Source organism: Heterodontus francisci, unplaced genomic scaffold (assembly GCF_036365525.1).
Source record: "Heterodontus francisci isolate sHetFra1 unplaced genomic scaffold, sHetFra1.hap1 HAP1_SCAFFOLD_570, whole genome shotgun sequence".
In the NCBI taxonomy this organism is placed as follows: domain Eukaryota; kingdom Metazoa; phylum Chordata; class Chondrichthyes; order Heterodontiformes; family Heterodontidae; genus Heterodontus; species Heterodontus francisci.
This window is the reverse complement of record NW_027141150.1, coordinates 1,234-26,189: the sequence shown is the minus strand read 5'-3', so window position 1 is coordinate 26,189 and position 24,956 is coordinate 1,234. Positions and strand designations below refer to the sequence as shown.

The following is a 24,956-nucleotide window of genomic DNA, read 5'->3' as shown; positions in this document are numbered from 1 at the left end:
TATCAGTGTTACAGTGAGGGGTGTGGGATATATCAGTGTTACAGTGAGGGGGGTGGGGTATATCAGAGTGTTACAGTGAGGGGTGTGGGATATATCAGTGTTACAGTGAGGGGTGTGGGATATATCAGTGTTACAGTGAGGGGTGTGGGATATATCAGTGTTACAGTGAGGGGTGTGGGATATATCAGTGTTACAGTGAGGGGTGTGGGATATATCAGTGTTACAGTGAGGGGTGTGGGATATATCAGTGTTACAGTGAGGGGTGTGGGGTATATCAGAGTGTTGCAGTGAGGGGTGTGGGATATATCAGTGTGTTACAGTGAGGGGTGTGGGATATATCAGTGTGTTACTGTGAGGGGTGTGGGATATATCAGAGTGTTACAGTGAGGGGTGTGGGGTATATCAGAGTGTTACAGTGAGGGGTGTGGGGTATATCAGAGTGTTACAGTGAGGGGTGTGGGATATATCAGTGTTACAGTGAGGGGTGTGGGATATATCAGAGTGTTACAGTGAGGGGTGTGGGATATATCAGAGTGTTACAGTGAGGGGTGTGGGGTATATCAGAGTGTTGCAGTGAGGGGTGTGGGATATATCAGAGTGTTACAGTGAGGGGTGTGGGAGATATCAGAGTGTTACAGTGAGGGGTGTGGGGTATATCAGTGTTACAGTGAGGGGTGTGGGATATATCAGTGTTACAGTGAGGGGTGTGGGATATATCAGTGTTACATTGAGGGGTGTGGGATATATCAATGTTACAGTGAGGGGTGTGGGATATATCAGTGTTACATTGAGGGGTGTGGGATATATCAATGTTACAGTGAGGGGTGTGGGATATATCAGAGTGTTACTATGAGGGGTGTGGGATATATCAGTGATACAGTGAGGGGTGTGGGATATATCAGAGTGTTACATTGAGGGGTGTGGGATATATCAGTGTGTTACAGTGAGGGGTGTGGGATATATCAGTGTGTTACAGTGAGGGGTGTGGGATATATCAGTGTGTTACAGTGAGGGGTGTGGGATATATCAGTGTGTTATAGTGAGGGGTGTGGGATATATCAGAGTGTTACATTGAGGGGTGTGGGATATATCAGTGTGTTACAGTGAGGGGTGTGGGATATATCAGTGTGTTACAGTGAGGGGTGTGGGATATATCAGTGTTACATTGAGGGGTGTGGGATATATCAATGTTACAGTGAGGGGTGTGGGATATATCGGAGTGTTACTATGAGGGGTGTGGGATATATCAGTGATACAGTGAGGGGTGTGGGATATATCAGAGTGTTACATTGAGGGGTGTGGGATATATCAGTGTGTTACAGTGAGGGGTGTGGGATATATCAGTGTGTTACAGTGAGGGGTGTGGGATATATCAGTGTGTTACAGTGAGGGGTGTGGGATATATCAGTGTGTTATAGTGAGGGGTGTGGGATATATCAGAGTGTTACATTGAGGGGTGTGGGATATATCAGTGTGTTACAGTGAGGGGTGTGGGATATATCAGTGTGTTACAGTGAGGGGTGTGGGATATATCAGTGTGTTATAGTGAGGGGTGTGGGATATATCAGTCTGTTGCAGTGAGGGGTGTGGGATATATCCGTGTGTTACAGTGAGGGCTGTGGGATATATCAGTGTGTTACAGTGAGGGGTGTGGGATATATCAGTGTGTTACAGTGAGGGGTGTGGGATATATCAGTGTTACAGTGAGGGGTGTGGGATATATCAGAGTGTTACAGTGAGGGGTGTGGGGTATATCAGTGTTACAGTGAGGGGTGTGGGATATATCAGTGTGTTACAGTGAGGGGTGTGGGATATATCAGTGTGTTACAGTGAGGGGTGTGGGATATATCAGTGTTACAGTGAGGGGTGTGGGATATATCAGTGTTACATTGAGGGGTGTGGGATATATCAATGTTACAGTGAGGGGTGTGGGATATATCAGAGTGTTACAGTGAGGGGGTGTGGGATATATCAGTGTTACATTGAGGGGTGTGGGATATATCAGTGTTACAGTGAGGGGTGTGGGATATATCAGTGTTACATTGAGGGGTGTGGGATATATCAATGTTACAGTGAGGGGTGTGGGATATATCAGAGTGTTACAGTGAGGGGTGTGGGATATATCAGTGTTACATTGAGGGGTGTGGGATATATCAATGTTACAGTGAGGGGTGTGGGATATATCAGAGTGTTACAGTGAGGGGTGTGGGATATATCAGAGTTTTACAGTGAGGGGTGTGGGATATATCAGTGTTACAGTGAGGGGTGTGGGGTTTATCAGTGTTACAGTGAGGGGTGTGTGATATATCAGTGTTACAGTGAGGGGTGTGGGATATATCAGTGTTACAGTGAGGGGTGTGGGATATATCAGTGTTACAGTGAGGGGTGTGGGATATATCAGTGTTGCAGTGAGGGGTGTGGGATATATCAGTGTTGCAGTGAGGGGTGTGGGATATATCAGAGTGTTACAGTGAGGGGTGTGGGGTATATCAGTGTTACAGTGAGGGGTGTGGGATATATCAGAGTGTTACAGTGAGGGGTGTGGGATATATCAGTGTTACAGTGAGGGGTGTGGGATATATCAGTGTGTTACAGTGAGGGGTGTGGGATTTATCAGAGTGTTACAGTGAGAGGTGTGGGATATATCAGAGTGTTACAGTGAGGGGTGTGGGGTATATCAGAGTGTTACAGTGAGGGGTGTGGGGTATATCAGAGTGTTTCAGTGAGGGGTGTGGGATATATCAGAGTGTTACAATGAGGGGTGTGGGATATATCAGAGTGTTACAATGAGGGGTGTGGGATATATCGGCGTGTTACAGTGAGGGGTGTGGGATATATCAGTGTGTTACAGTGAGGGGTGTGGGATATATCAGAGTGTTACAGTGAGGGGTGTGGGATATATCAGTGTTACAGTGAGGGGTATGGGATATATCAGTGTTACAGTGAGGGGTGTGGGATATATCAGTGTTACAGTGAGGGGGTGTGGGATATATCAGTGTGTTACAGTGAGGGGTGTGGGATATATCAGTGTGTTACAGTGAGGGGTGTGGGATATATCAGTGTTACATTGAGGGGTGTGGGATATATCAATGTTACAGTGAGGGGTGTGGGATATATCAGTGTTACAGTGAGGGGTGTGGGATATATCAGTGTTGCAGTGAGGGGTGTGGGATATATCAGTGTGTTCCAGTGAGGGGTGTGGGATATATCAGAGTGTTACAGTGAGGGGTGTGGGATATATCAGAGTGTTACAGTGAGGGGTGTGGGATATATCAATGTTACAGTGAGGGGTGTGGGATATATCAGTGTTACAGTGAGGGGTGTGGGATATATCAGTGTTACAGTGAGGGGTGTGGGATATATCAATGTTACAGTGAGGGGTGTGGGATATATCAATGTTACAGTGAGGGGTGTGGGATATATCAGTGTTACAGTGAGGGGTGTGGGATATATCAGTGTTACAGTGAGGGGTGTGGGGTATATCAATGTTACAGTGAGGGGTGTGGGATATATCAGTGTTACAGTGAGGGGTGTGGGATATATCAGTGTTACATTGAGGGGTGTGGGATATATCAATGTTACAGTGAGGGGTGTGGGATATATCAGTGTTACAGTGAGGGGTGTGGGATATATCAGTGTTGCAGTGAGGGGTGTGGGATATATCAGTGTGTTCCAGTGAGGGGTGTGGGATATATCAGAGTGTTACAGTGAGGGGTGTGGGATATATCAGAGTGTTACAGTGAGGGGTGTGGGATATATCAATGTTACAGTGAGGGGTGTGGGATATATCAGTGTTACAGTGAGGGGTGTGGGATATATCAGTGTTACAGTGAGGGGTGTGGGATATATCAATGTTACAGTGAGGGGTGTGGGATATATCAATGTTACAGTGAGGGGTGTGGGATATATCAGTGTTACAGTGAGGGGTGTGGGATATATCAATGTTACAGTGAGGAGTGTGGGATATATCAGTGTAACAGTGAGGGGTGTGGGATATATCAGTGTTACAGTGAGGGGTGTGGGATATATCAATGTTACAGTGAGGGGTGTGGGATATATCAATGTTACAGTGAGGGGTGTGGGATATATCAGTGTTACAGTGAGGGGTGTGGGATATATCAATGTTACAGTGAGGAGTGTGGGATATATCAGTGTTACAGTGAGGGGTGTGGGATATATCAGTGTTACAGTGAGGGGTGTGGGATATATCAGTGTTACAGTGAGGGGTGTGGGATATATCAATGTTACAGTGAGGAGTGTGGGATATATCAGTGTTACAGTGAGGGGTGTGGGATATATCAGTGTTACAGTGAGGGGTGTGGGATATATCAGTGTGTTACATTGAGGGGTGTGGGATATATCAGTGTGTTACATTGAGGGGTGTGGGATATATCAGTGTTGCAGTGAGGAGTGTGGGATATATCAGTGTGTTACATTGAGGGGTGTGGGATATATCAGTGTTACAGTGAGGGGTGTGGGATATATCAATGTTCCAGTGAGGGGTGTGGGATATATCAATGTTACAGTGAGGGGTGTGGGGTATAACAGAGTGTCGGTGGGAGAGGTCATTGCACCTCACTGGACAGCTACCGCCTGCCTCAAACCGGGCAGCCCCCGGTCAATGAGGTTCTGTCCCGCCACAGTCTGCCTGCTTCAATGGGTGCTTGGAGCTCAGGGTCACTGCCCGACAAGTGGACTGTAACACCACACCAAACAACATGAAAAAAGGAAAGAAGGTACCAGCCCTTCGCTTTGCAAGCTGGAACGTCAGAACTATGTGTCCTGGCCTGTCGGAAGACCTTACACAAATCAACGATTCTCGGAAGACCGCCATCATTAACAACGAGCTCAGTAGACTCAATGTAGACATTGCAGCACTTCAGGAGACTCGCCTCCCCGCGAGTGGCTCTCTAGCAGAGCAAGACTACACCTTCTTCTGGCAGGGCAGGGATCCTGAAGAACCAAGACAGCATGGAGTGGGCTTCGCCATCAGAAACTCCTTGCTCAGCACGATAGAGCCTCCCTCAAATGGCTCGGAACGCATACTGTCCATCCGACTGCTCACCACCTCTGGTCCAGTACGCCTCCTCAGCATCTATGCTCCAACACTCTGTTCCGCACCTGAAGCTAAAGACCAGTTCTATGAACAACTCCATAACATCATTAGCAGCATCCCCAACACCGAACACCTATTCCTGCTGGGGGACTTTAATGCCAGGGTTGGGGCCGACCATGACTCATGGCCCTCCTGCCTTGGGCGCTATGGCGTTGGAAGGATGAATGAGAACGGGCAGAGACTGCTTGAGTTGTGTACCTATCATAACCTCTGCATCACCAACTCGTTCTTTCACACTAAACCCTGTCACCAGGTTTCATGGAGGCACCCAAGATCACGTCGTTGGCACCAGCTAGACCTCATTGTCACAAGGCGAGCCTCCTTAAACAGTGTTCAAATCACACGCAACTTCCACAGTGCGGACTGCGACACCGACCACTCCCTGGTGTGCAGCAAGGTTAGACTCAGACCAAAGAAGTTGCATCATTCCAAGCAGAAGGGCCACCCGCGCATCAACACGAGCAGAATTTCTCACCCACAGCTGTTACACAGGTTTCTAAATTCACTTGTAACAGCCCTTCAAAACACTCCCACAGGGGATGCTGAGACCAAGTGGGCCCACATCAGAGACGCCATCTATGAGTCAGCTTTGACCACCTACGGCAAAAGTGCGAAGAGAAATGCAGACTGGTTTCAATCTCATAATGAAGAGCTGGAACCTGTCATAGCCGCTAAGCGCATTGCACTGTTGAACTGCAAGAAAGCCCCCAGCGATTTAACACCCGCAGCACTTAAAGCAGCCAGAAGTACTGCACAAAGAACAGCCAGGTGTTGCGCAAACGACTACTGGCAACACCTATGCAGTCATATTCAGCGGGCCTCAGACATCGGAAACATCAGAGGAATGTATGATGGCATGAAGAGAGCTCTTGGGCCAACCATCAAGAAGATCGCCCCCTCAAATCTAAATCGGGGGACATAATCACTGACCAATGCAAACAGATGGACCGCTGGGTTGAGCACTACCTAGAACTGTACTCCAGGGAGAATGTTGTCACTGAGACTGCCCTCAATGCAGCCCAGCCTCTACCAGTCATGGATGAGCTGGACATACAGCCAACCAAATCGGAACTCGGTGATGCCATTGATTCTCTAGCCAACGGAAAAGCCCCTGGGAAGGACAGCATTACCCCTGAAATAATCAAGAGTGCCAAGCCTGCTATACTCTCAGCACTACATGAACTGCTTTGCCTGTGCTGGGACGAGGGAGCAGTACCCCAGGACATGCGCGATGCCAATATCATCACCCTCTATAAAAACAAAGGTGACCGCGGTGACTGCAACAACTACCGTGGAATCTCCCTGCTCAGCATAGTGGGGAAAGTCTTTGCTCGAGTCGCTCTGAACAGGCTCCAGAAGCTGGCCGAGCGCGTCTACCCTGAGGCACAGTGTGGCTTTCGTGCAGAGAGATCGACCATTGACATGCTGTTCTCCCTTCGTCAGATACAGGAGAAATGCCGTGAACAACAGATGCCCCTCTACATTGCTTTCACTGATCTCACCAAAGCCTTTGACCTCGTCAGCAGACGTGGTCTCTTCAGACTACTAGAAAAGATCGGATGTCCACCAGAGCTACTAAGTATCATCACCTCATTCCATGACAATATGAAAGGCACAATTCAACATGGTGGCTCCTCATCAGACCCCTTTCCTATCCTGAGTGGTGTGAAACAGGGCTGTGTTCTCGCACCCACACTTTTTGGGATTTTCTTCTCCCTGCTGCTTTCACATGCATTCAAATCCTCTGAAGAAGGAATTTTCCTCCACACAAGATCAGGGGGCAGGTTGTTCAACCTTGCCCGTCTAAGAGCGAAGTCCAAAGTACGGAAAGTCCTCATCAGGGAACTCCTCTTTGCTGACGATGCTGCTTTAACATCCCACAGTGAAGAGTGCCTGCAGAGTCTCATCGACAGGTTTGCGGCTGCCTGCAATGAATTTGGCCTCACGAAAACGAACATCATGGGGCAGGACGTCAGAAATGCTCCATCCATCAATATTGGCGACCACGCTCTGGAAGTGGTTCAAGAGTTCACCTACCTAGGCTCAACTATCACCAGTAACCTGTCTCTAGATGCAGAAATCAACAAGCGCATGGGAAAGGCTTCCACTGCTATGTCCAGACTGGCCAAGAGAGTGTGGGAAAATGGCGCACTGACACGGAACACAAAAGTCCGAGTGTATCAAGCCTGTGTCCTCAGTACCTTGCTCTACGGCAGCGAGGCCTGGACAACGTACGCCAGCCAAGAGCGACGTCTCAATTCATTCCATCTTCGCTGCCTTAGGAGAATACTTGGCATCAGGTGGCAGGACTATATCTCCAACACAGAAGTCCGTGAGGCGGCCAACATCCCCAGCTTGTACACACTACTGAGTCAGCGGCGCTTGAGATGGCTTGGCCATGTGAGCCGCATGGAAGATGGCAGGATCCCCAAAGACACATTGTACAGCGAGCCCGCCACTGGTATCAGACCCACCGGCCGTCCATGTCTCCGCTATAAAGACGTCTGCAAACGCGACATGAAATCGTGTGACATTGATCACAAGTCGTGGGAGTCAGTTGCCAGCGTTCGCCAGAGCTGGCGGGCAGCCATAAAGACGGGGCTGAATTGTGGCGAGTCAAAGAGACTTAGTAGTTGGCAGGAAAAAAGACAGAGGCGCAAGGGGAGAGCCAACTGTGTAACAGCCCCGACAAACAATTTAACCTGCAGCACCTGTGGAAGAGCCTGTCACTCTAGAATTGGCCTTTATAGCCACTCCAGGCGCTGCTTCACAAACCACTGACCACCTCCAGGCACGTAGCCATTGTCTCTCGAGATAAGGAGGCCCAAAAAGAAAGAAAACAGTGAGGGGTGTGGGATATATCAGTGTGTTACAGTGAGGGGTGTGGGATATATCAGTGTGTTACAGTGAGGGGTTTGGGATATATCAGTGTTACAGTGAGGGGTTTGGGATATATCAGTGTTACAGTGAGGGGTGTGGGATATATCAGTGTTACAGTGAGGGGTGTGGGATATATCAGTGTGTTACAGTGAGGGGTGTGGGATATATCAGTGTGTTACAGTGAGGGGTGTGGGATATATCAGTGTGTTACAGTGAGGGGTGTGGGATATATCAGTGTGTTACAGTGAGGGGTTTGGGATATATCAGTGTTACAGTGAGGGGTGTGGGATATATCAGTGTTACAGTGAGGGGTGTGGGATATATCAGTGTTACAGTGAGGGGTGTGGGATATATCAGTGTTACAGTGAGGGGAGTGGGATATATCAGTGTTACAGTGAGGGGTGTGGGATATATCTGTGTTACGGTGAGGGGTGTGGGATATATCTGTGTTACAGTGAGGGGAGTGGGATATATCTGTGTTACAGTGAGGGGAGTGGAGTATATCATTGTTACAGTGAGGAGTGTGGGATTTATCAGTGTTACAGTGAGGAGTGTGGGAAATATCAGTGTTACAGTGAGGGGTGTGGGATATATCTGTGTTACAGTGAGGGGAGTGGGATATATCTGTGTTACAGTGAGGGGAGTGGGATATATCTGTGTTACAGTGAGGGGAGTGGAGTATATCATTGTTAAAGTGAGGAGTGTGGGATTTATCAGTGTTACAGTGAGGAGTGTGGGATTTATCAGTGTTACAGTGAGGAGTGTGGGATTTATCAGTGTTACAGTGAGGAGTGTGGGATTTATCAGTGTTACAGTGAGGAGTGTGGGATTTATCAATGTTACAGTGAGGAGTGTGGGATTTATCAGTGTTACAGTGAGGAGTGTGGGATTTATCAGTGTTACAGTGAGGAGTGTGGGATTTATCAGTGTTACAGTGAGGAGTGTGGGATTTATCAGTGTTACAGTGAGGAGTGTGGGATTTATCAGTGTTACAGTGAGGAGTGTGGGATTTATCAGTGTTACAGTGAGGAGTGTGGGATTTATCAGTGTTACAGTGAGGAGTGTGGGATTTATCAGTGTTACAGTGAGGAGTGTGGGATTTATCAGTGTTACAGTGAGGAGTGTGGGATTTATCAGTGTTACAGTGAGGAGTGTGGGATTTATCAGTGTTACAGTGAGGAGTGTGGGATTTATCAGTGTTACAGTGAGGAGTGTGGGATTTATCAGTGTTACAGTGAGGAGTGTGGGATTTATCAGTGTTACAGTGAGGAGTGTGGGATTTATCAGTGTTACAGTGAGGAGTGTGGGATTTATCAGTGTTACAGTGAGGAGTGTGGGATTTATCAGTGTTACAGTGAGGAGTGTGGGATTTATCAGTGTTACAGTGAGGAGTGTGGGATTTATCAGTGTTACAGTGAGGAGTGTGGGATTTATCAGTGTTACAGTGAGGAGTGTGGGATTTATCAGTGTTACAGTGAGGAGTGTGGGATTTATCAGTGTTACAGTGAGGAGTGTGGGATTTATCAGTGTTACAGTGAGGAGTGTGGGATTTATCAGTGTTACAGTGAGGAGTGTGGGATTTATCAGTGTTACAGTGAGGAGTGTGGGATTTATCAGTGTTACAGTGAGGAGTGTGGGATTTATCAGTGTTACAGTGAGGAGTGTGGGATTTATCAGTGTTACAGTGAGGAGTGTGGGATTTATCAGTGTTACAGTGAGGAGTGTGGGATTTATCAGTGTTACAGTGAGGAGTGTGGGATTTATCAGTGTTACAGTGAGGAGTGTGGGATTTATCAGTGTTACAGTGAGGAGTGTGGGATTTATCAGTGTTACAGTGAGGAGTGTGGGATTTATCAGTGTTACAGTGAGGAGTGTGGGATTTATCAGTGTTACAGTGAGGAGTGTGGGATATATCAGAGTGTTACAGTGAGGGGAGTGGAGTATATCATTGTTAAAGTGAGGAGTGTGGGATTTATCAGTGTTAAAGTGAGGAGTGTGGGATTTATCAGTGTTAAAGTGAGGAGTGTGGGATTTATCAGTGTTACAGTGAGGAGTGTGGGAAATATCAGTGTTACAGTGAGGGGTGTGGGAAATATCAGTGTTACAGTGAGGGGTGTGGGAAATATCAGTGTTACAGTGAGGGGTGTGGGATATATCAGTGTTACAGTGAGGGGTGTGGGATATATCAGTGTTGCAGTGAGGGGAGTGGGATATATCTGTGTTACAGTGAGGGGAGTGGAGTATATCATTGTTAAAGTGAGGAGTGTGGGATTTATCATTGTTAAAGTGAGGAGTGTGGGATTTATCAGTGTTACAGTGAGGGGTGTGGGAAATATCAGTGTTACAGTGAGGGGTGTGGGATATATCAGTGTTACAGTGAGGGGTGTGGGATATATCAGTGTTGCAGTGAGGGGAGTGGGATATATCTGTGTTACAGTGAGGGGAGTGGAGTATATCATTGTTAAAGTGAGGAGTGTGGGATTTATAAGTGTTACAGTGAGGGGTGTGGGGTATATCAGTGTTACAGTGAGGGGTGTGGGGTATATCAGAGTGTTACAGTGAGGAGTGTGGGAAATATCAGTGTTACAGTGAGGAGTGTGGGAAATATCAGTGTTACAGTGAGGGGTGTGGGGTATATCAGTGTTACAGTGAGGGGTGTGGGATATATCAGTGTTACAGTGAGGGGTGTGGGATATATCAGTGTTACAGTGAGGGGTGTGGGATATATCAGTGTTACAGTGAGGGGTGTGGGAAATATCAGAGTGTGACAGTGAGGGGTGTGGGATATATCAGAGTGTTGCAGTGAGGGGTGTGGGGTATATCAGTGTGTTACAGTGAGGGGTGTGGGGTATATCAGAGTGTTATGGTGAGGGGTGTGGGATATATCAGTGTGTTACAGTGAGGGGTGTGGGATATATCAGTGTTACAGTGAGGGGTGTGGGAAATATCAGAGTGTGACAGTGAGGGGTGTGGGATATATCAGAGTGTTGCAGTGAGGGGTGTGGGGTATATCAGTGTGTTACAGTGAGGGGTGTGGGGTATATCAGAGTGTTACGGTGAGGGGTGTGGGATATATCAGAGTGTTACAGTGAGGGGTGAGGGATATATCAGTGTTACAGTGAGGGGTGTGGGATATATCAGTGTTACAGTGAGGGGTGTGGGATATATCAGAGTGTTGCAGTGAGGGGGTGTGGGATATATCAGTGTTACAGTGAGGGATGTGGGATATATCAGAGTGTTACAGTGAGGGGTGTGGGGTATATCAGTGTTACAGTGAGGGGGTGTGGGATATATCAGAGTGTTACAGTGAGGGGTGTGGGATATATCAGTGTTACAGTGAGGGATGTGGGATATATCAGTGTTACAGTGAGGGGTGTGGGATATATCAGAGTGTTGCAGTGAGGGGTGTGGGATATATCAGAGTGTTACAGTGAGGGGTGTGGGATATATCAGTGTTACAGTGAGGGGGTGTGGGATATATCAGAGTGTTACAGTGAGGGGTGTGGGATATATCAGTGTTTCAGTGAGGGGTGTGGGATATATCAGTGTGTTACAGTGAGGGGTGTGGGATATATCAGTGTTACAGTGAGGGGTGTGGGATATATCAGTGTTTCAGTGAGGGGTGTGGGATTTATCAGTGTTACAGTGAGGGGTGTGGGATATATCAGAGTGTTGCAGTGAGGGGTGTGGGATATATCAGTGTTACAGTGAGGGGTGTGGGATATATCAGAGTGTTACAGTGAGGGGTGTGGGATATATCAGAGTGTTACAGTGAGGGGTGTGGGATTTATCAGTGTTGCAGTGAGGGGTGTGGGATATATCAGTGTGTTACAGTGAGGGGTGTGGGATATATCGGAGTGTTGCAGTGAGGGGTGTGGGATATATCAGTGTGTTACAGTGAGGGGTGTGGGATATATCGGAGTGTTGCAGTGAGGGGTGTGGGATATATCAGAGTGTTACAGTGAGGGGTGTGGGATATATCGGAGTGTTATGGTGAGGGGGTGTGGGATATATCAGTGTGTTACAGTGAGGGGTGTGGGATATATCAGTGTTACAGTGAGGGGTGTGGGATATATCAGTGTTACAGTGAGGGGTGTGGGATATATCAGTGTTACTGTGAGGGGTGTGGGATATATCAGAGCGTTACAGTGAGGGGTGTGGGATATATCGGAGTGTTACAGTGAGGGGTGTGGGATATATCAGAGTGTTACAGTGAGGGGTGTGGGATATATCAGTGTTATAGTGAGGGGTGTGGGATATATCGGAGTGTTACAGTGAGGGGTGTGGGATATATCGGAGTGTTGCAGTGAGGGGTGTGGGATTTATCAGTGTTGCAGTGAGGGGTGTGGGATATATCAGAGTGTTCCAGTGAGGGGTGTGGGATATATCAGAGTGTTGCAGTGAGGGGTGTGGGATTTATCAGTGTTGCAGTGAGGGGTGTGGGATATATCAGTGTGTTACAGTGAGGGTTGTGGGATATATCGGAGTGTTGCAGTGAGGGGTGTGGGATATATCAGTGTGTTACAGTGAGGGGTGTGGGATATATCGGAGTGTTGCAGTGAGGGGTGTGGGATATATCAGAGTGTTACAGTGAGGGGTGTGGGATATATCGGAGTGTTATGGTGAGGGGGTGTGGGATATATCAGTGTGTTACAGTGAGGGGTGTGGGATATATCAGTGTTACAGTGAGGGGTGTGGGATATATCAGTGTTACAGTGAGGGGTGTGGGATATATCAGTGTTACTGTGAGGGGTGTGGGATATATCAGAGCGTTACAGTGAGGGGTGTGGGATATATCGGAGTGTTACAGTGAGGGGTGTGGGATATATCAGAGTGTTACAGTGAGGGGTGTGGGATATATCAGTGTTATAGTGAGGGGTGTGGGATATATCGGAGTGTTACAGTGAGGGGTGTGGGATATATCGGAGTGTTGCAGTGAGGGGTGTGGGATTTATCAGTGTTGCAGTGAGGGGTGTGGGATATATCAGAGTGTTCCAGTGAGGGGTGTGGGATATATCAGAGTGTTACAGTGAGGGGTGTGGGATATATCGGAGTGTTACAGTGAGGGGTGTGGGATATATCAGTGTTACAGTGAGGGGGTGTGGGATATATCAGTGTTACAGTGAGGGGTGTGGGATATATCAGTGTTACAGTGAGGGGGTGTGGGATATATCAGTGTTACAGTGAGGGGTGTGGGATATATCAGTGTTACAGTGAGGGGGTGTGGGATATATCAGTGTTATAGTGAGGGGTGTGGGATATATCGGAGTGTTGCAGTGAGGGGTGTGGGATATATCAGTGTAACAGTGAGGGGGTGTGGGGTATATCAGTGTGTTACAGTGAGGGGTGTGGGATATATCAGTGTGTTACAGTGAGGGGTGTGGGATATATCAGAGTGTTCCAGTGAGGGGTGTGGGATATATCAGAGTGTTGCAGTGAGGGGTGTGGGATTTATCAGTGTTGCAGTGAGGGGTGTGGGATATATCGGAGTGTTATGGTGAGGGGTGTTAGTGTGTCTCTGTCCGGTCTCCATGCCTCACGGAATTCTGGAGTACCTTCCCGAGTTCATTCCCGGATCTGGTGCGAGTACCTGTCTGGAAATGTCCCCCATCTATCTGTTGGGATCGGGCGGGTGCTGTGCTCACCTCATTTCCACCTTTCCTGTTGTGAGTGACTGTTTCCCGTGTGCCTGCACTATCTGCAGGCACTTTTCCTTTCACCGTTACTTTCTGTGTTTCAATATGTTTTCTGTTTGAACGCTTAATGTTTGCTGGATAATTTGAGGGGACCTTACATGACCTTCGACCTGAGAGGTAGGTATGACCTTCTGACGACCTTTAATCCCCATCCTTACCCCCAACCTCTCCCAAATCGCCCCTCCCCCTTTCCTTGCCTCTGGCTCCGTCCGGGTGCGGACAATTATTTTTACCCTCCTCCAGTGGGGTGATGCGGCGCTTCTGGTGGCGGGACGGCGTCACTGCAGCGTGACATGTTTACATCGGCAGTTGCCATTGTAAATGAGAGCAGAGGCTGGGGACCAGGGAAGGGCACAGCTTCGAAACGGTCGGCGAGGAAGTTGGTTTGTCGACAGGAGGAAACGGGAAGGAGTCTCAGTCAGAGGCTCCCGTCTCCAACCCCACCACCCCCCCGCACCCCCTGCCCCATTCATACGATCGTATGTAAACGTCACGCTGAATGGTTGCCCTCGTAACAGGTCAAAGCCTGAGGAACATGGGCGAGGCCATTCAGGGGATGCAGTCTTGCGGGAAACACCAGGCCGTGTCCAGATATCTCCCCACGAGAGAGAGGGGATTCCCGGGCTCTGGACTGTTCTGCCCCTCCTTCCCATCCTCCCCATGACTTCTTCCTTGTTTGTTGGGCCCCATACTGTCCCTGCCTCTGATTCCCCTTTTCTGTCCCAGGGCAAGGACAGTGATGAAGACGAAGAGATTGTCCATGTGGATCGTGACCACTTCATGGACGAATTTTTCGAGCAGGTGAGCGCTCTGCCCCTCCCGGGCTCCAGCGTGGCGTCGGGTAGTCCCGTCCCGCCGAGGGGGGGTGGGGGGGTGCGCGGAGGGAGAAACCGCGGACGGTTCTCCATGGAGCAGAGCAAGAGGCGATTCAACAGAACGGCCCCGGGGGTGAGGGACTTGAGTTAATGCGGAGGGACTGGGAGAAGCTGGGCCTGTTCTCCTCGCAGCACAGCAGGTTAAGAGGAGATTTAATCGGGGCGTTTGCAATCAGACAGGGAGTAAGCAAGGAGAAACTGTCGTTTGAAGTCAGAGGCGACACAATATTTTTTGAACGCAGCAAGTGATCTGAACGCGGTGGGAGCAGATTCAATAGGAACTTGCAAAAGGGGAGTCGGAGAAATACTCGAAGGGGGGGAAATTTACAGGGCCATGGGGAGAGAGCGGGGCAGTGGGATTAGTTTGGGGATTGATACAGGGCTATGGGGAGAGAGTGGGGCAGTGGGATTAGTTTGGGGATTGATACAGGGCTATGGGGAGAGAGTGGGGCAGTGGGATTAGTTTGGGGATTGATACAGGGATATGGGGAGAGAGTGGGGCAGTGGGATTAGTTTGGGGATTGATACAGGGATATGGGGAGAGAGCGGGGCAGTGGGATTAGTTTGGGTATTGATACAGGGCTATGGGGAGAGAGTGGGGCAGTGGGATTAGTTTGGGGATTGATACAGGGATATGGGGAGAGAGTGGGGCAGTGGGATTAGTTTGGGGATTGATAAAAGGGATATGGGGAGAGAGTGGGGCAGTGGGATTAGTTTGGGGATTGATACAGGGCTATGGGGAGAGAGTGGGGCAGTGGGATTAGTTTGGGGATTGATACAGGGCTATGGGGAGAGAGCGGGGCAGTGGGATTAGTTTGGGGATTGATACAGGGATATGGGGAGAGAGCGGGGCAGTGGGATTAGTTTGGGGATTGATACAGGGCTATGGGGAGATCGGGGCAGTGGGATTAGTTTGGGGATTGATACAGGGATATGGGGAGAGAGCGGGGCAGTGGGATTAGTTTGGGGATTGTTACAGGGATATGGGGAGAGAGCTGGGCAGTGGGATTAGTTTGGGGATTGATACAGGGCTATGGGGAGAGAGCGGGGCAGTGGGATTAGTTTGGGGATTGATACAGGGATATGGGGAGAGAGTGGGGCAGTGGGATTAGTTTGGGGATTGATACAGGGATATGGGGAGAGAGCAGGGCAGTGGGATTAGTTTGGGGATTGATACAGGGATATGGGGAGAGAGCAGGGTAGTGGGATTAGTTTGCGACTGGGTCACTAATGAAAATTTGCTTTCCAGGTTGAGGAAATTCGCAGCTGTATTGAGAAGCTGTCGGAAGACGTAGAACGGGTGAAAAAACAGCACAGTGCCATTTTAGCCGCCCCCAACCCGGATGACAGTAAGTGAAAGGCTTGAGAGGCCTCTGAGGGGGGAGCTTGGGGGCCGGCGGAGGACGAGATGGCCGAGGCAGTGTGGCCTCAGCGCGGCTCCGGAACCCAAGAGTCCTTTACAATCACGGCCATTGCATTCGCCCGCCCTGTGCAGTTGGCCGGGCCCCCTCCGAGAGCAGGAAAGGCCCAGGCTCCGTTCCCGGCCTAGTGCCGAGAGAGCCCGTCTCGCCCCCAACCCCCGTCCCTCCCCCCCCGACGTGGGACTGCGCCCCCTGCCCCGTATCCCTTCCGCATGAGGATGAGGAGCAGGGGCGCGGGAGGCCCGTGTGGTGTGGTCCCATCCTGAGCGCAGCTCCCGCAAGTGGCCTCCGCGTCATCACGGCGGTGGGTACGTGCTCTCCCAGGGTAACACAGTAAGATAATGTCCACTGGCAGCCGTGTCCCCTTCTGTCCCGCTCTCCTGCCTTGGCGGGGGGGTCCAAAGGACCTCACCCCACACACTCAAACACGCCAGAAACGGCTCCCGTAACCCAGGCCGACCCCGCCCGGTCAGCAGGACCCAGGGAGCGCCGCACTGTCGGAGGGTCACTGTGCACAGTTCCAGTCTCCGTATCCCTCGGTTAGACCACACTCGGAGCACTGTGCACAGTTCCGGTCTCCATATCCCTCGGTTAGACCACACTCGGAGCACTGTGCACAGTTCCGGTCTCCATATCCCTCGGTTAGACCACACTCGGAGCACTGTGCACAGTTCCAGTCTCCATATCCCTCGGTTAGAGCACACATTCGGAGCACTGTGCACAGTTCCAGTCTCCATATCCCTCGGTTAGACCACACTCTGAGCACTGTGTACAGTTCTGGTCTCCATATCCCTCGGGTTAGACCACACTCTGAGCACTGTGTACAGTTCTGCTCTCCATATCCCTTGGTTAGACCACACTTGGAGCACTGTGCACAGTTCCAGTCTCCATATCCCTCGGTTAGACCACACTCTGAGCACTGTGTACAGTTCTGCTCTCCATATCCCTTGGTTAGACCACACTTGGAGCACTGTGCACAGTTCCGGTCTCCATATCCCTTGGTTAGACCACACTTGGAGCACTGTGTACAGTTCCGGTCTCCATATCCCTCGGTTAGACCACACTCTGAGCACTGTGTACAGTTCCGGTCTCCATATCCCTCGGTTCGACCACACTTGGAGCACTGTGTACAGTTCCGGTCTCCATATCCCTTGGTTAGACCACACTTGGAGCACTGTGTACAGTTCTGCTCTCCATATCCCTTGGTTAGACCACACTTGGAGCACTGTGTACAATTCCGGTCTCCATATCCCTCGGTTAGACCACACTCGGAGCACTGTGCACAGTTCCGGTCTCCATATCCCTTGGTTAGACCACACTCGGAGCACTGTGTACAATTCCGGTCTCCATATCCCTCGGTTAGACAACACTCGGAGCACTGTGCACAGTTCCGGTCTCCATATCCCTCAGTTAGACCACACTTGGAGCACTGTGCACAGTTCCGGTCTCCATATCCCTCGGTTAGACAACACTCGGAGCACTGTGCACAGTTCCGGTCTCCATATCCCTCGGTTAGACCACACTCGGAGCACTGTGTACAGTTCTGATCTCCATATCCCTCAGTTAGACCACACTTGGAGCACTGTGCACAGTTCTGATCTCCATATCCCTCGGTTGGACCACACTCGGAGCACTGTGCACAGTTCTGATCTCCACATTATAAAAAGGATATCGAGACACTGGAGAAGGTGGAAAATAGATTTACTGGAATGATACCAGAACTGAGAGGTTCGAACTATCAGGAAAGATTGACCAGGCTGGGGCTCTTTTCTCTAGAGAAGAGAAGGCTGAGGGGTGACCTGATAGAGGTCTTTAAGATTATGAAAGGGGTTTCGATCGGGTAGACGTAGAGAAGGGGTTTCCATTTGCGGGCGAGACCAGAACTCCGGGGGGGGGCATCGATATAAAACAGTCACTAATAAATCCAATGGGGGAATTCGGGAGAAACATCTTTCCACAGAGAGTGGGGAGAATGTGGGACTCGCTCCCACCGAGAGTGGGTTGAGGTGAATAGTATCGATGTATTTAAGAGAGGGGGGAGCTGGATAAAGACACGAGGGAGAAAGGAATGGAAGGGTATGGTGATGGGGGGAGATGGAGAGGGAGTGGGAGGAGGCTCGTGTGGGGTAGAAACACCAGCAGGGAGCTGAAGGGCCGAATGGCCTGTTTCTTGTTGGACACACAGTGCGATACTGTGCAGAGAGGGATCCTTCGCCATAACCTTTCTGCTCCTTGCCATCTCCTTCGCAGAAATTAAACAGGAGCTAGAAGATTTAACCGTCAACATCAAGAAAACAGCCAACAAAGTCCGCTCGAAGCTAAAAAGTGAGTAACCCGCTTTCCTCAGGCTGTTTTCTTCTGCCCCCCACCCCCCCCCCCCCTCCCAAAACCGCCCCCAGCCCCTCCTCAGCTCAGACACCATATCCGCAAACCGCCGAACTCGCACCGAGTCTCGTTCTCCCCCCACCCACCGTCAACCTCCTGCGCTCGCTGACCCACACTGGAATTCCCCCTCCCCCCACCTCGAAACCTCCCCGCCTCTCTCCCCTCCTCTCGGACGCCCGGCATCCGCACGGCTTTGTACCTCTGGCATCTCCGCGTCTGGCTCGTTGTTGGGTTTGCCTTGGTAGATCTCTGGCAGCGCGCCCTGGGAGTTGAAGACGACGAACGTCTTCCGCATTCGCCTCGGGGTCGCGCGCGCTGAGACAATCTCACCCACTCCTCCGTCTCATTTTTCGACCTCCAGCCATCGAGCAGAGCATCGAACACGAGGAGGGACAGAATAGATCGTCCGCAGATCTGAGAATTCGCAAGACGCAGGTAGGATATAAACCGGGTGTCACAGTGCGTTAGATACACTGTCTTTTCCCCCCCTCTGTGACCGGGTGTCACAGTGTGTTAGATACACTGTCCTTTCCCCCCTCTGGGACCGGGTGTCACAGTGCGTTAGATACACTGTCCTTTCCCCTCTCTGTGACCGGGTGTCACAGTGTGTTAGATACACTGTCCTTTCCCCCTCTGGGACCGGGTGTCACAGTGCGTTAGATACACTGTCCTTTCCCCTCTCTGTGACCGGGTGTCACAGTGTGTTAGATACACTGTCCTTTCCCCCTCTGGGACCGGGTGTCACAGTGTGTTAGATACACTGTCTTTTCCCCCCCTCTGTGACCGGGTGTCACAGTGTGTTAGATACACTGTCCTTTCCCCCCCTCTGGGACTGGGTGTCACAGTGTGTTAGATACACTGTCCCTTCCCCCTCTGGGACCGGGTGTCACAGTTTGTTAGATACACTGTCCTTTCCCCACTCTGGGACCAGGTGTCACAGTGCGTTAGACACACTGTCCTTTCCCCCTCTGGGACCGGGTGTCACAGTGTGTTAGATACACTGACCTTTCCCCCCTCTGGGACTGGGTGTCACAGTGTGTTAGATACACTGTCCTTTCCCCCCTCTGGGACTGGGTGTCACAGTGTGTTAGATACACTGTCCTTTCCCCCCTCTGGGACTGGGTGTCACAGTGTGTTAGATACACTGTCCTTTCCCCCCTCTGGGACTGGGTGTCACAGTGTGTTAGATACACTGTCCTTTCCCCCCTCTGGGACTGGGTGTCACAGTGTGTTAGATACACTGTCCTTTCCCCCTCTGGGACCGGGTGTCACAGTGCGTTAGATACACTGTCCTTTCCCCTCTCTGTGACCGGGTGTCACAGTGTGTTAGATACACTGTCCTTTCCCCCTCTGGGACCGGGTGTCACAGTGTGTTAGATACACTGTCTTTTCCCCCCCTCTGTGACCGGGTGTCACAGTGTGTTAGATACACTGTCCTTTCCCCCCCTCTGGGACTGGGTGTCACAGTGTGTTAGATACACTGTCCTTTCCCCTCTCTGGGACTGGGTGTCACAGTGTGTTAGATACACTGACCTTTCCCCCTCTGGGACCGGGTGTCACAGTGTGTTAGATACACTGTCCTTTCCCCCCTCTGGGACCGGGTGTCACAGTGTGTTAGATACACTGTCCTTTCCCCCTCTGGGACCGGGTGTCACAGTGCGTTAGATACACTGTCTTTTCCCCCCCTCTGTGACCGGGTGTCACAGTGTGTTAGATACACTGTCCTTTCCCCCCTCTGGGACCGGGTGTCACAGTGCGTTAGATACACTGTCCTTTCCCCTCTCTGTGACCGGGTGTCACAGTGTGTTAGATACACTGTCCTTTCCCCCTCTGGGACCGGGTGTCACAGTGCGTTAGATACACTGTCCTTTCCCCTCTCTGTGACCGGGTGTCACAGTGTGTTAGATACACTGTCCTTTCCCCCTCTGGGACCGGGTGTCACAGTGTGTTAGATACACTGTCTTTTCCCCCCCTCTGTGACCGGGTGTCACAGTGTGTTAGATACACTGTCCTTTCCCCCCTCTGGGACTGGGTGTCACAGTGTGTTAGATACACTGTCCTTTCCCCCTCTGGGACCGGGTGTCACAGTGCGTTAGATACACTGTCCTTTCCCCTCTCTGTGACCGGGTGTCACAGTGTGTTAGATACACTGTCCTTTCCCCCTCTGGGACCGGGTGTCACAGTGTGTTAGATACACTGTCTTTTCCCCCCCTCTGTGACCGGGTGTCACAGTGTGTTAGATACACTGTCCTTTCCCCCCCTCTGGGACTGGGTGTCACAGTGTGTTAGATACACTGTCCTTTCCCCTCTCTGGGACTGGGTGTCACAGTGTGTTAGATACACTGTCCTTTCCCCCCTCTGGGACCGGGTGTCACAGTGTGTTAGATACACTGTCCTTTCCCCCTCTGGGACCGGGTGTCACAGTGTGTTAGATACACTGTCTTTTCCCCCCCTCTGTGACCGGGTGTCACAGTGTGTTAGATACACTGTCCTTTCCCCCCCTCTGGGACTGGGTGTCACAGTGTGTTAGATACACTGTCCTTTCCCCTCTCTGGGACTGGGTGTCACAGTGTGTTAGATACACTGTCCTTTCCCCCCTCTGGGACCGGGTGTCACAGTGTGTTAGATACACTGTCCTTTCCCCTCTCTGGGACTGGGTGTCACAGTGTGTTAGATATACTGACCTTTCCCCCCTCTGGGACCGGGTGTCACAGTGTGTTAGATACACTGTCCTTTCCCCCCTCTGGGACCGGGTGTCACAGTGTGTTAGATACACTGTCCTTTCCCCCTCTGGGACCGGGTGTCACAGTGTGTTAGATACACTGTCCTTTCCCCCTCTGAGACCGGGTGTCACAGTGTGTTAGATACACTGACCTTTCCCCCTCTGGGACCGGGTTGTCACAGTGTGTTAGATACACTGTCCTTTCCCCCCTCTGGGACCGGGTGTCACAGTGCGTTAGATACACTGTCCTTTCCCCCCTCTGGACTGGGTGTCACAGTGTCGTGAGATACACTGTCCTTTCCCCCTCTGGGACCGGGTGTCACAGTTTGTTAGATACACTGTTCTTTCCCCCCTCTGTGACTGGGGTGTCACAGTGTGTGAGATACACTGTCCTTTCCCCCTCTGGGACCTGGGTGTCACAGTTTGTTAGATACACTGTCCTTTCCCCCCTCTGTGACTGGGTGTCACAGTGTGTTAGATACACTGTCCTTTCCCCCCCTCTGACAGGTGTCAGTGTGTTAGATACACTGTCCTTTCCCCCCCTCTGGGACCGGGTGTCAGTGTGTTAGATACACTGTCCTTTTCCCCCTCTGTGACTGGTGTGTCACAGTTTGTTACAGAGCGTAGGAGGGGATGTTTCCTATCGGGAGAAGGGAAAGGAGATTTGGAGAGGGCGAACTCTTCAAAGTCTGGAATGGGAATGAAGAAAGATATGCCGAGTTGTCCCGCTCGGCCCTTGGGCTGAACTGTTCATCAGTGTGTCTCTCTCTCTCTCTCTCTCTCTCTCTCCGTCTCTCTCTCTCTCTCTCTCCGTCTCTCTCTCTCTCTCTCTCTCTCTCTCCGTCTCTCTCTCTCTCTCTCCAGCACTCAACCCTGTCTCGCAAGTTTGTGGAGGTAATGACTGAGTATAACATTACTCAGTCGAAGTACCGGGATCGTTGCAAAGACCGAATTCAGAGGCAGCTCGAGATCAGTGAGTAGACGTTGACAATCCCACCCTCAGTAGTTCCCGCACTCTGGCCACACTGAAGCAACTTACCATCTCCCCGTCTTGTCTCTCTCTGCACAGCCGGCCGGACCACCACCAACGAGGAGCTGGAGGACATGTTGGAGAGCGGGAAGTTAGCCATATTCACAGACGATGTGAGTCATTTTGACGGACGTGAGGGCGGTCCAGTAGATGGGGAGGGGGAGGGGGGGGGTGTTAGCGGAGAGGTTCGTGGAGGGAAGTCCAGAGTTGTTGGGACCTGTTGCGGTCGCCAGTGTCGTAGTGAGTAAAATCGAGGAGGGGTTGTTCACAAGAGGCCGGAATTGGAGGAGGTTACAGAGATAGGGACGGTTGTAGGGGACTGGAGGAGGTTACAGAGATAGGGAGGGTTGTAGGGGCTGGAGGAGGTTACAGAGATAGGGAGGGTTGTAAGGGGCTGGAGGAGGTTACAGAGATAGGGAGGGTTGTCAGGGCTGGAGGAGGTTACAGAGATAGGGAGGGTTGTCAGGGCTGGAGGAGGTTACAGAGATAGGGAGGGTTGTAGGGGCTGGAGGAGGATACAGAGATCGGGAGGGTTGTAGGGGACTGGAGGAGGTTACAGAGATCGGGAGGGTTGTAGGGGACTGGAGGAGGTTACAGAGATGGGGAGGGGGGAGTGAGAGGCCAGGGAGGGATTGGAAAACGGGGATGAGATTGGACACGGGGGCGAAGGAGGAAGGGAGGGAGGGGGCGGTGGGGAAGCAGAGTCTTGGAGTGCGTCCCAACTCTAGTGGTGTCCCATCTCCCTCCGCCTCCCCTCCCCCTCCGTCTGCAGATTACCATGGATTCGAAGATCACCAAGCAGGCCCTGAATGAGATCGAGACGCGCCATACCGAAATCATCAAACTCGAGAACAGCATCCGGGAACTCCACGACATGTTTGTGGACATGGCAATGTTAGTGGAGAGCCAGGTGAGGCCGGGGTCCCGGGGTTGTGTGGGGGCGGTGGGGGGGGGTGGGGGGGGGTGGGGGAGGAGGAGGCGGTGGGGGCCCTCTGGCGGCGGGAGAGGCCCAGGCTCTGCTCCGGGCCTAGGCCCGAGTAGGCCGAGCTGGCGGAACTGGGCTCGCCAATCAGAGGCAACCCCCCCCCCCCCCCCCCCACCCCCCCCCCCCCCCCCTGCTCTCTCACCAGAGGCTAAACCGGGGTGGGGTGGGAAGGGGAGGGGGGGGGAGGAATGCAGAGTTTAAACAATTCGACCTTGGGGATTTAAGGTGAAAAGAAGGTTTCTTTTTATTAAAAAAAAACGGGACGAGGCCTGTTTGAAAGCGGGGCGGTGGGATCTGGCGGGGGGAGGGTCTGTGACGGTCTTGACTGACGGAGGGCGGGCTGGGGTCGTTGGCAAAGTGACTCGCCCTCCCCCCGCCTGTGACGAATCTGTTTTCTCTCCTCTCCCCTCCCCGGCTCTTCGCGGCCCAGGGCGAAATGATCGACCGCATCGAGTACAATGTGGACCACTCTGTCGATTACGTGGAGCGGGCGGTGTCGGACACCAAGAAAGCCGTGAAGTATCAGAGCAAAGCCCGCAGGGTGAGTGCGTCAAACGTGGGCCTTATTTATCACCCGACATCTACCCCACCCCCATCTCCGGTTTTTGTAGAGGGAGCTTTACTCTGTATCTAACCCCCCGTACTGTACCTGTCCTGGGAGTGTTTGATGGGGGACAGTGTAGAGGGAACTTTACTCTGTATCTAACCCCCGTACTGTACCTGTCCAGGGAGTGTTTGATGGGGGACAGTTTAGAGGGAGCTTTACTCTGTATCTAACCCCCCGTACTGTACCTGTCCTGGGGAGTGTTTGATGGGGGGACAGTGTAGAGGGAGCTTTACTCTGTATCTAACCCCCCGTACTGTACCTATCCTGGGGAGTGTTTGATGGGGGACAGTGTAGAATACTGTACCTGTCCAGGGAGTGTTTGATGGGGACAGTGTAGAGGGAGCTTTACTCTGTATCTAACCCCCGTACTGTACCTGTCCAGGGAGTGTTTGATGGGGACAGTGTAGAGGGAGCTTTACTCTATATCTAACCCCCGTACTGTACCTGTCCTGGGAGTGTTTGATGGTGACAGTGTAGAGGGAGCTTTACTCTGTATCTAACCCCCGTACTGTACCTGTCCAGGGAGTGTTTGATGGTGACAGTGTAGAGGGAGCTTTACTCTATATCTAACCCCCGTACTGTACCTGTCCTGGGAGTGTTTGATGGGGGACAGTGTAGAGGGAGTTATGGATTCTGCGCTGTCCCTGTTTCATGTTCCTTTTCTTTGTCGTCTATCCTTTCCTCACTCTGCCCTCTTCCTTTCCCCTCTCTCTTTCCCCCTCTGTCTCCCTCCCTCCCTTAACCCCCGGTTCCTTTCTGCAGAAGAAGATTCTAATCATTATCTGCTGCGTGGTGCTGGGAGTGGTGATCGCGTCCACTTTTGGCGGGATATTCGGCTAAGGGCAGCATCACCGAGCAAGGCACAAGGGGACGTGCGGCTCCTGGCGTGTCGAATTACGAACAGCGCACGTTCCCCCCTCACACACACCCCACCACTCTCCCACCCCCCCCCCCCCCACTCCCGGATGGGTCACTGCCTCAAACTTATTGTTCGGGGGAAAAAAACCACACGCACATACGTGAGGTGCAAGGCAAATAATTTCACCTGATTTAGTGATTTCTGCTGTGAGTTCATTGTGAGTTGTTCTGTGTGCGTGTGCGTGCGTTTGCCTGCGGTGTGCGTGTGCGATGCGTGTGCGATGCGTGTGTTTTTTGTCGAATGTTTTGCCCCAGCCCTTTGTCCTGTGTTGTTTCATTGTGTCAGTGGATTGTTCGGTCGAGGGCTGCGAGGAGATGTGG

At 51.3% G+C, this 24,956-nt stretch overlaps 1 protein-coding gene across 1 annotated transcript; it reads left to right on the top strand.

The window, feature by feature from the left end:
• Nucleotides 1-14,424: 14,424 nt before the first annotated feature.
• Nucleotides 14,425-24,557, top strand: stx1b (syntaxin 1B). Its single transcript, XM_068026704.1, has 9 exons — nucleotides 14,425-14,493; nucleotides 15,817-15,916; nucleotides 18,239-18,313; nucleotides 18,735-18,808; nucleotides 21,960-22,068; nucleotides 22,165-22,238; nucleotides 22,898-23,035; nucleotides 23,541-23,651; nucleotides 24,480-24,557. Exons 1-9 carry the CDS (start codon nucleotides 14,473-14,475, stop codon nucleotides 24,555-24,557), a joined length of 780 nt encoding a protein of 259 aa, XP_067882805.1. The 5' UTR covers nucleotides 14,425-14,472.
• Nucleotides 24,558-24,956: the final 399 nt, after the last annotated feature.

Excerpts from the sequence above, each read along its gene's own strand:
- stx1b (XM_068026704.1), top strand. The coding sequence starts at position 14,473 with ATGGACGAATTTTTCGAGCAG. Across the intron at positions 18,314-18,734 it reads AGTCCGCTCGAAGCTAAAAA|CCATCGAGCAGAGCATCGAA; the intron begins GTGAGTAACCCG and ends TTCGACCTCCAG. Across the intron at positions 23,036-23,540 it reads CAATGTTAGTGGAGAGCCAG|GGCGAAATGATCGACCGCAT; the intron begins GTGAGGCCGGGG and ends TTCGCGGCCCAG.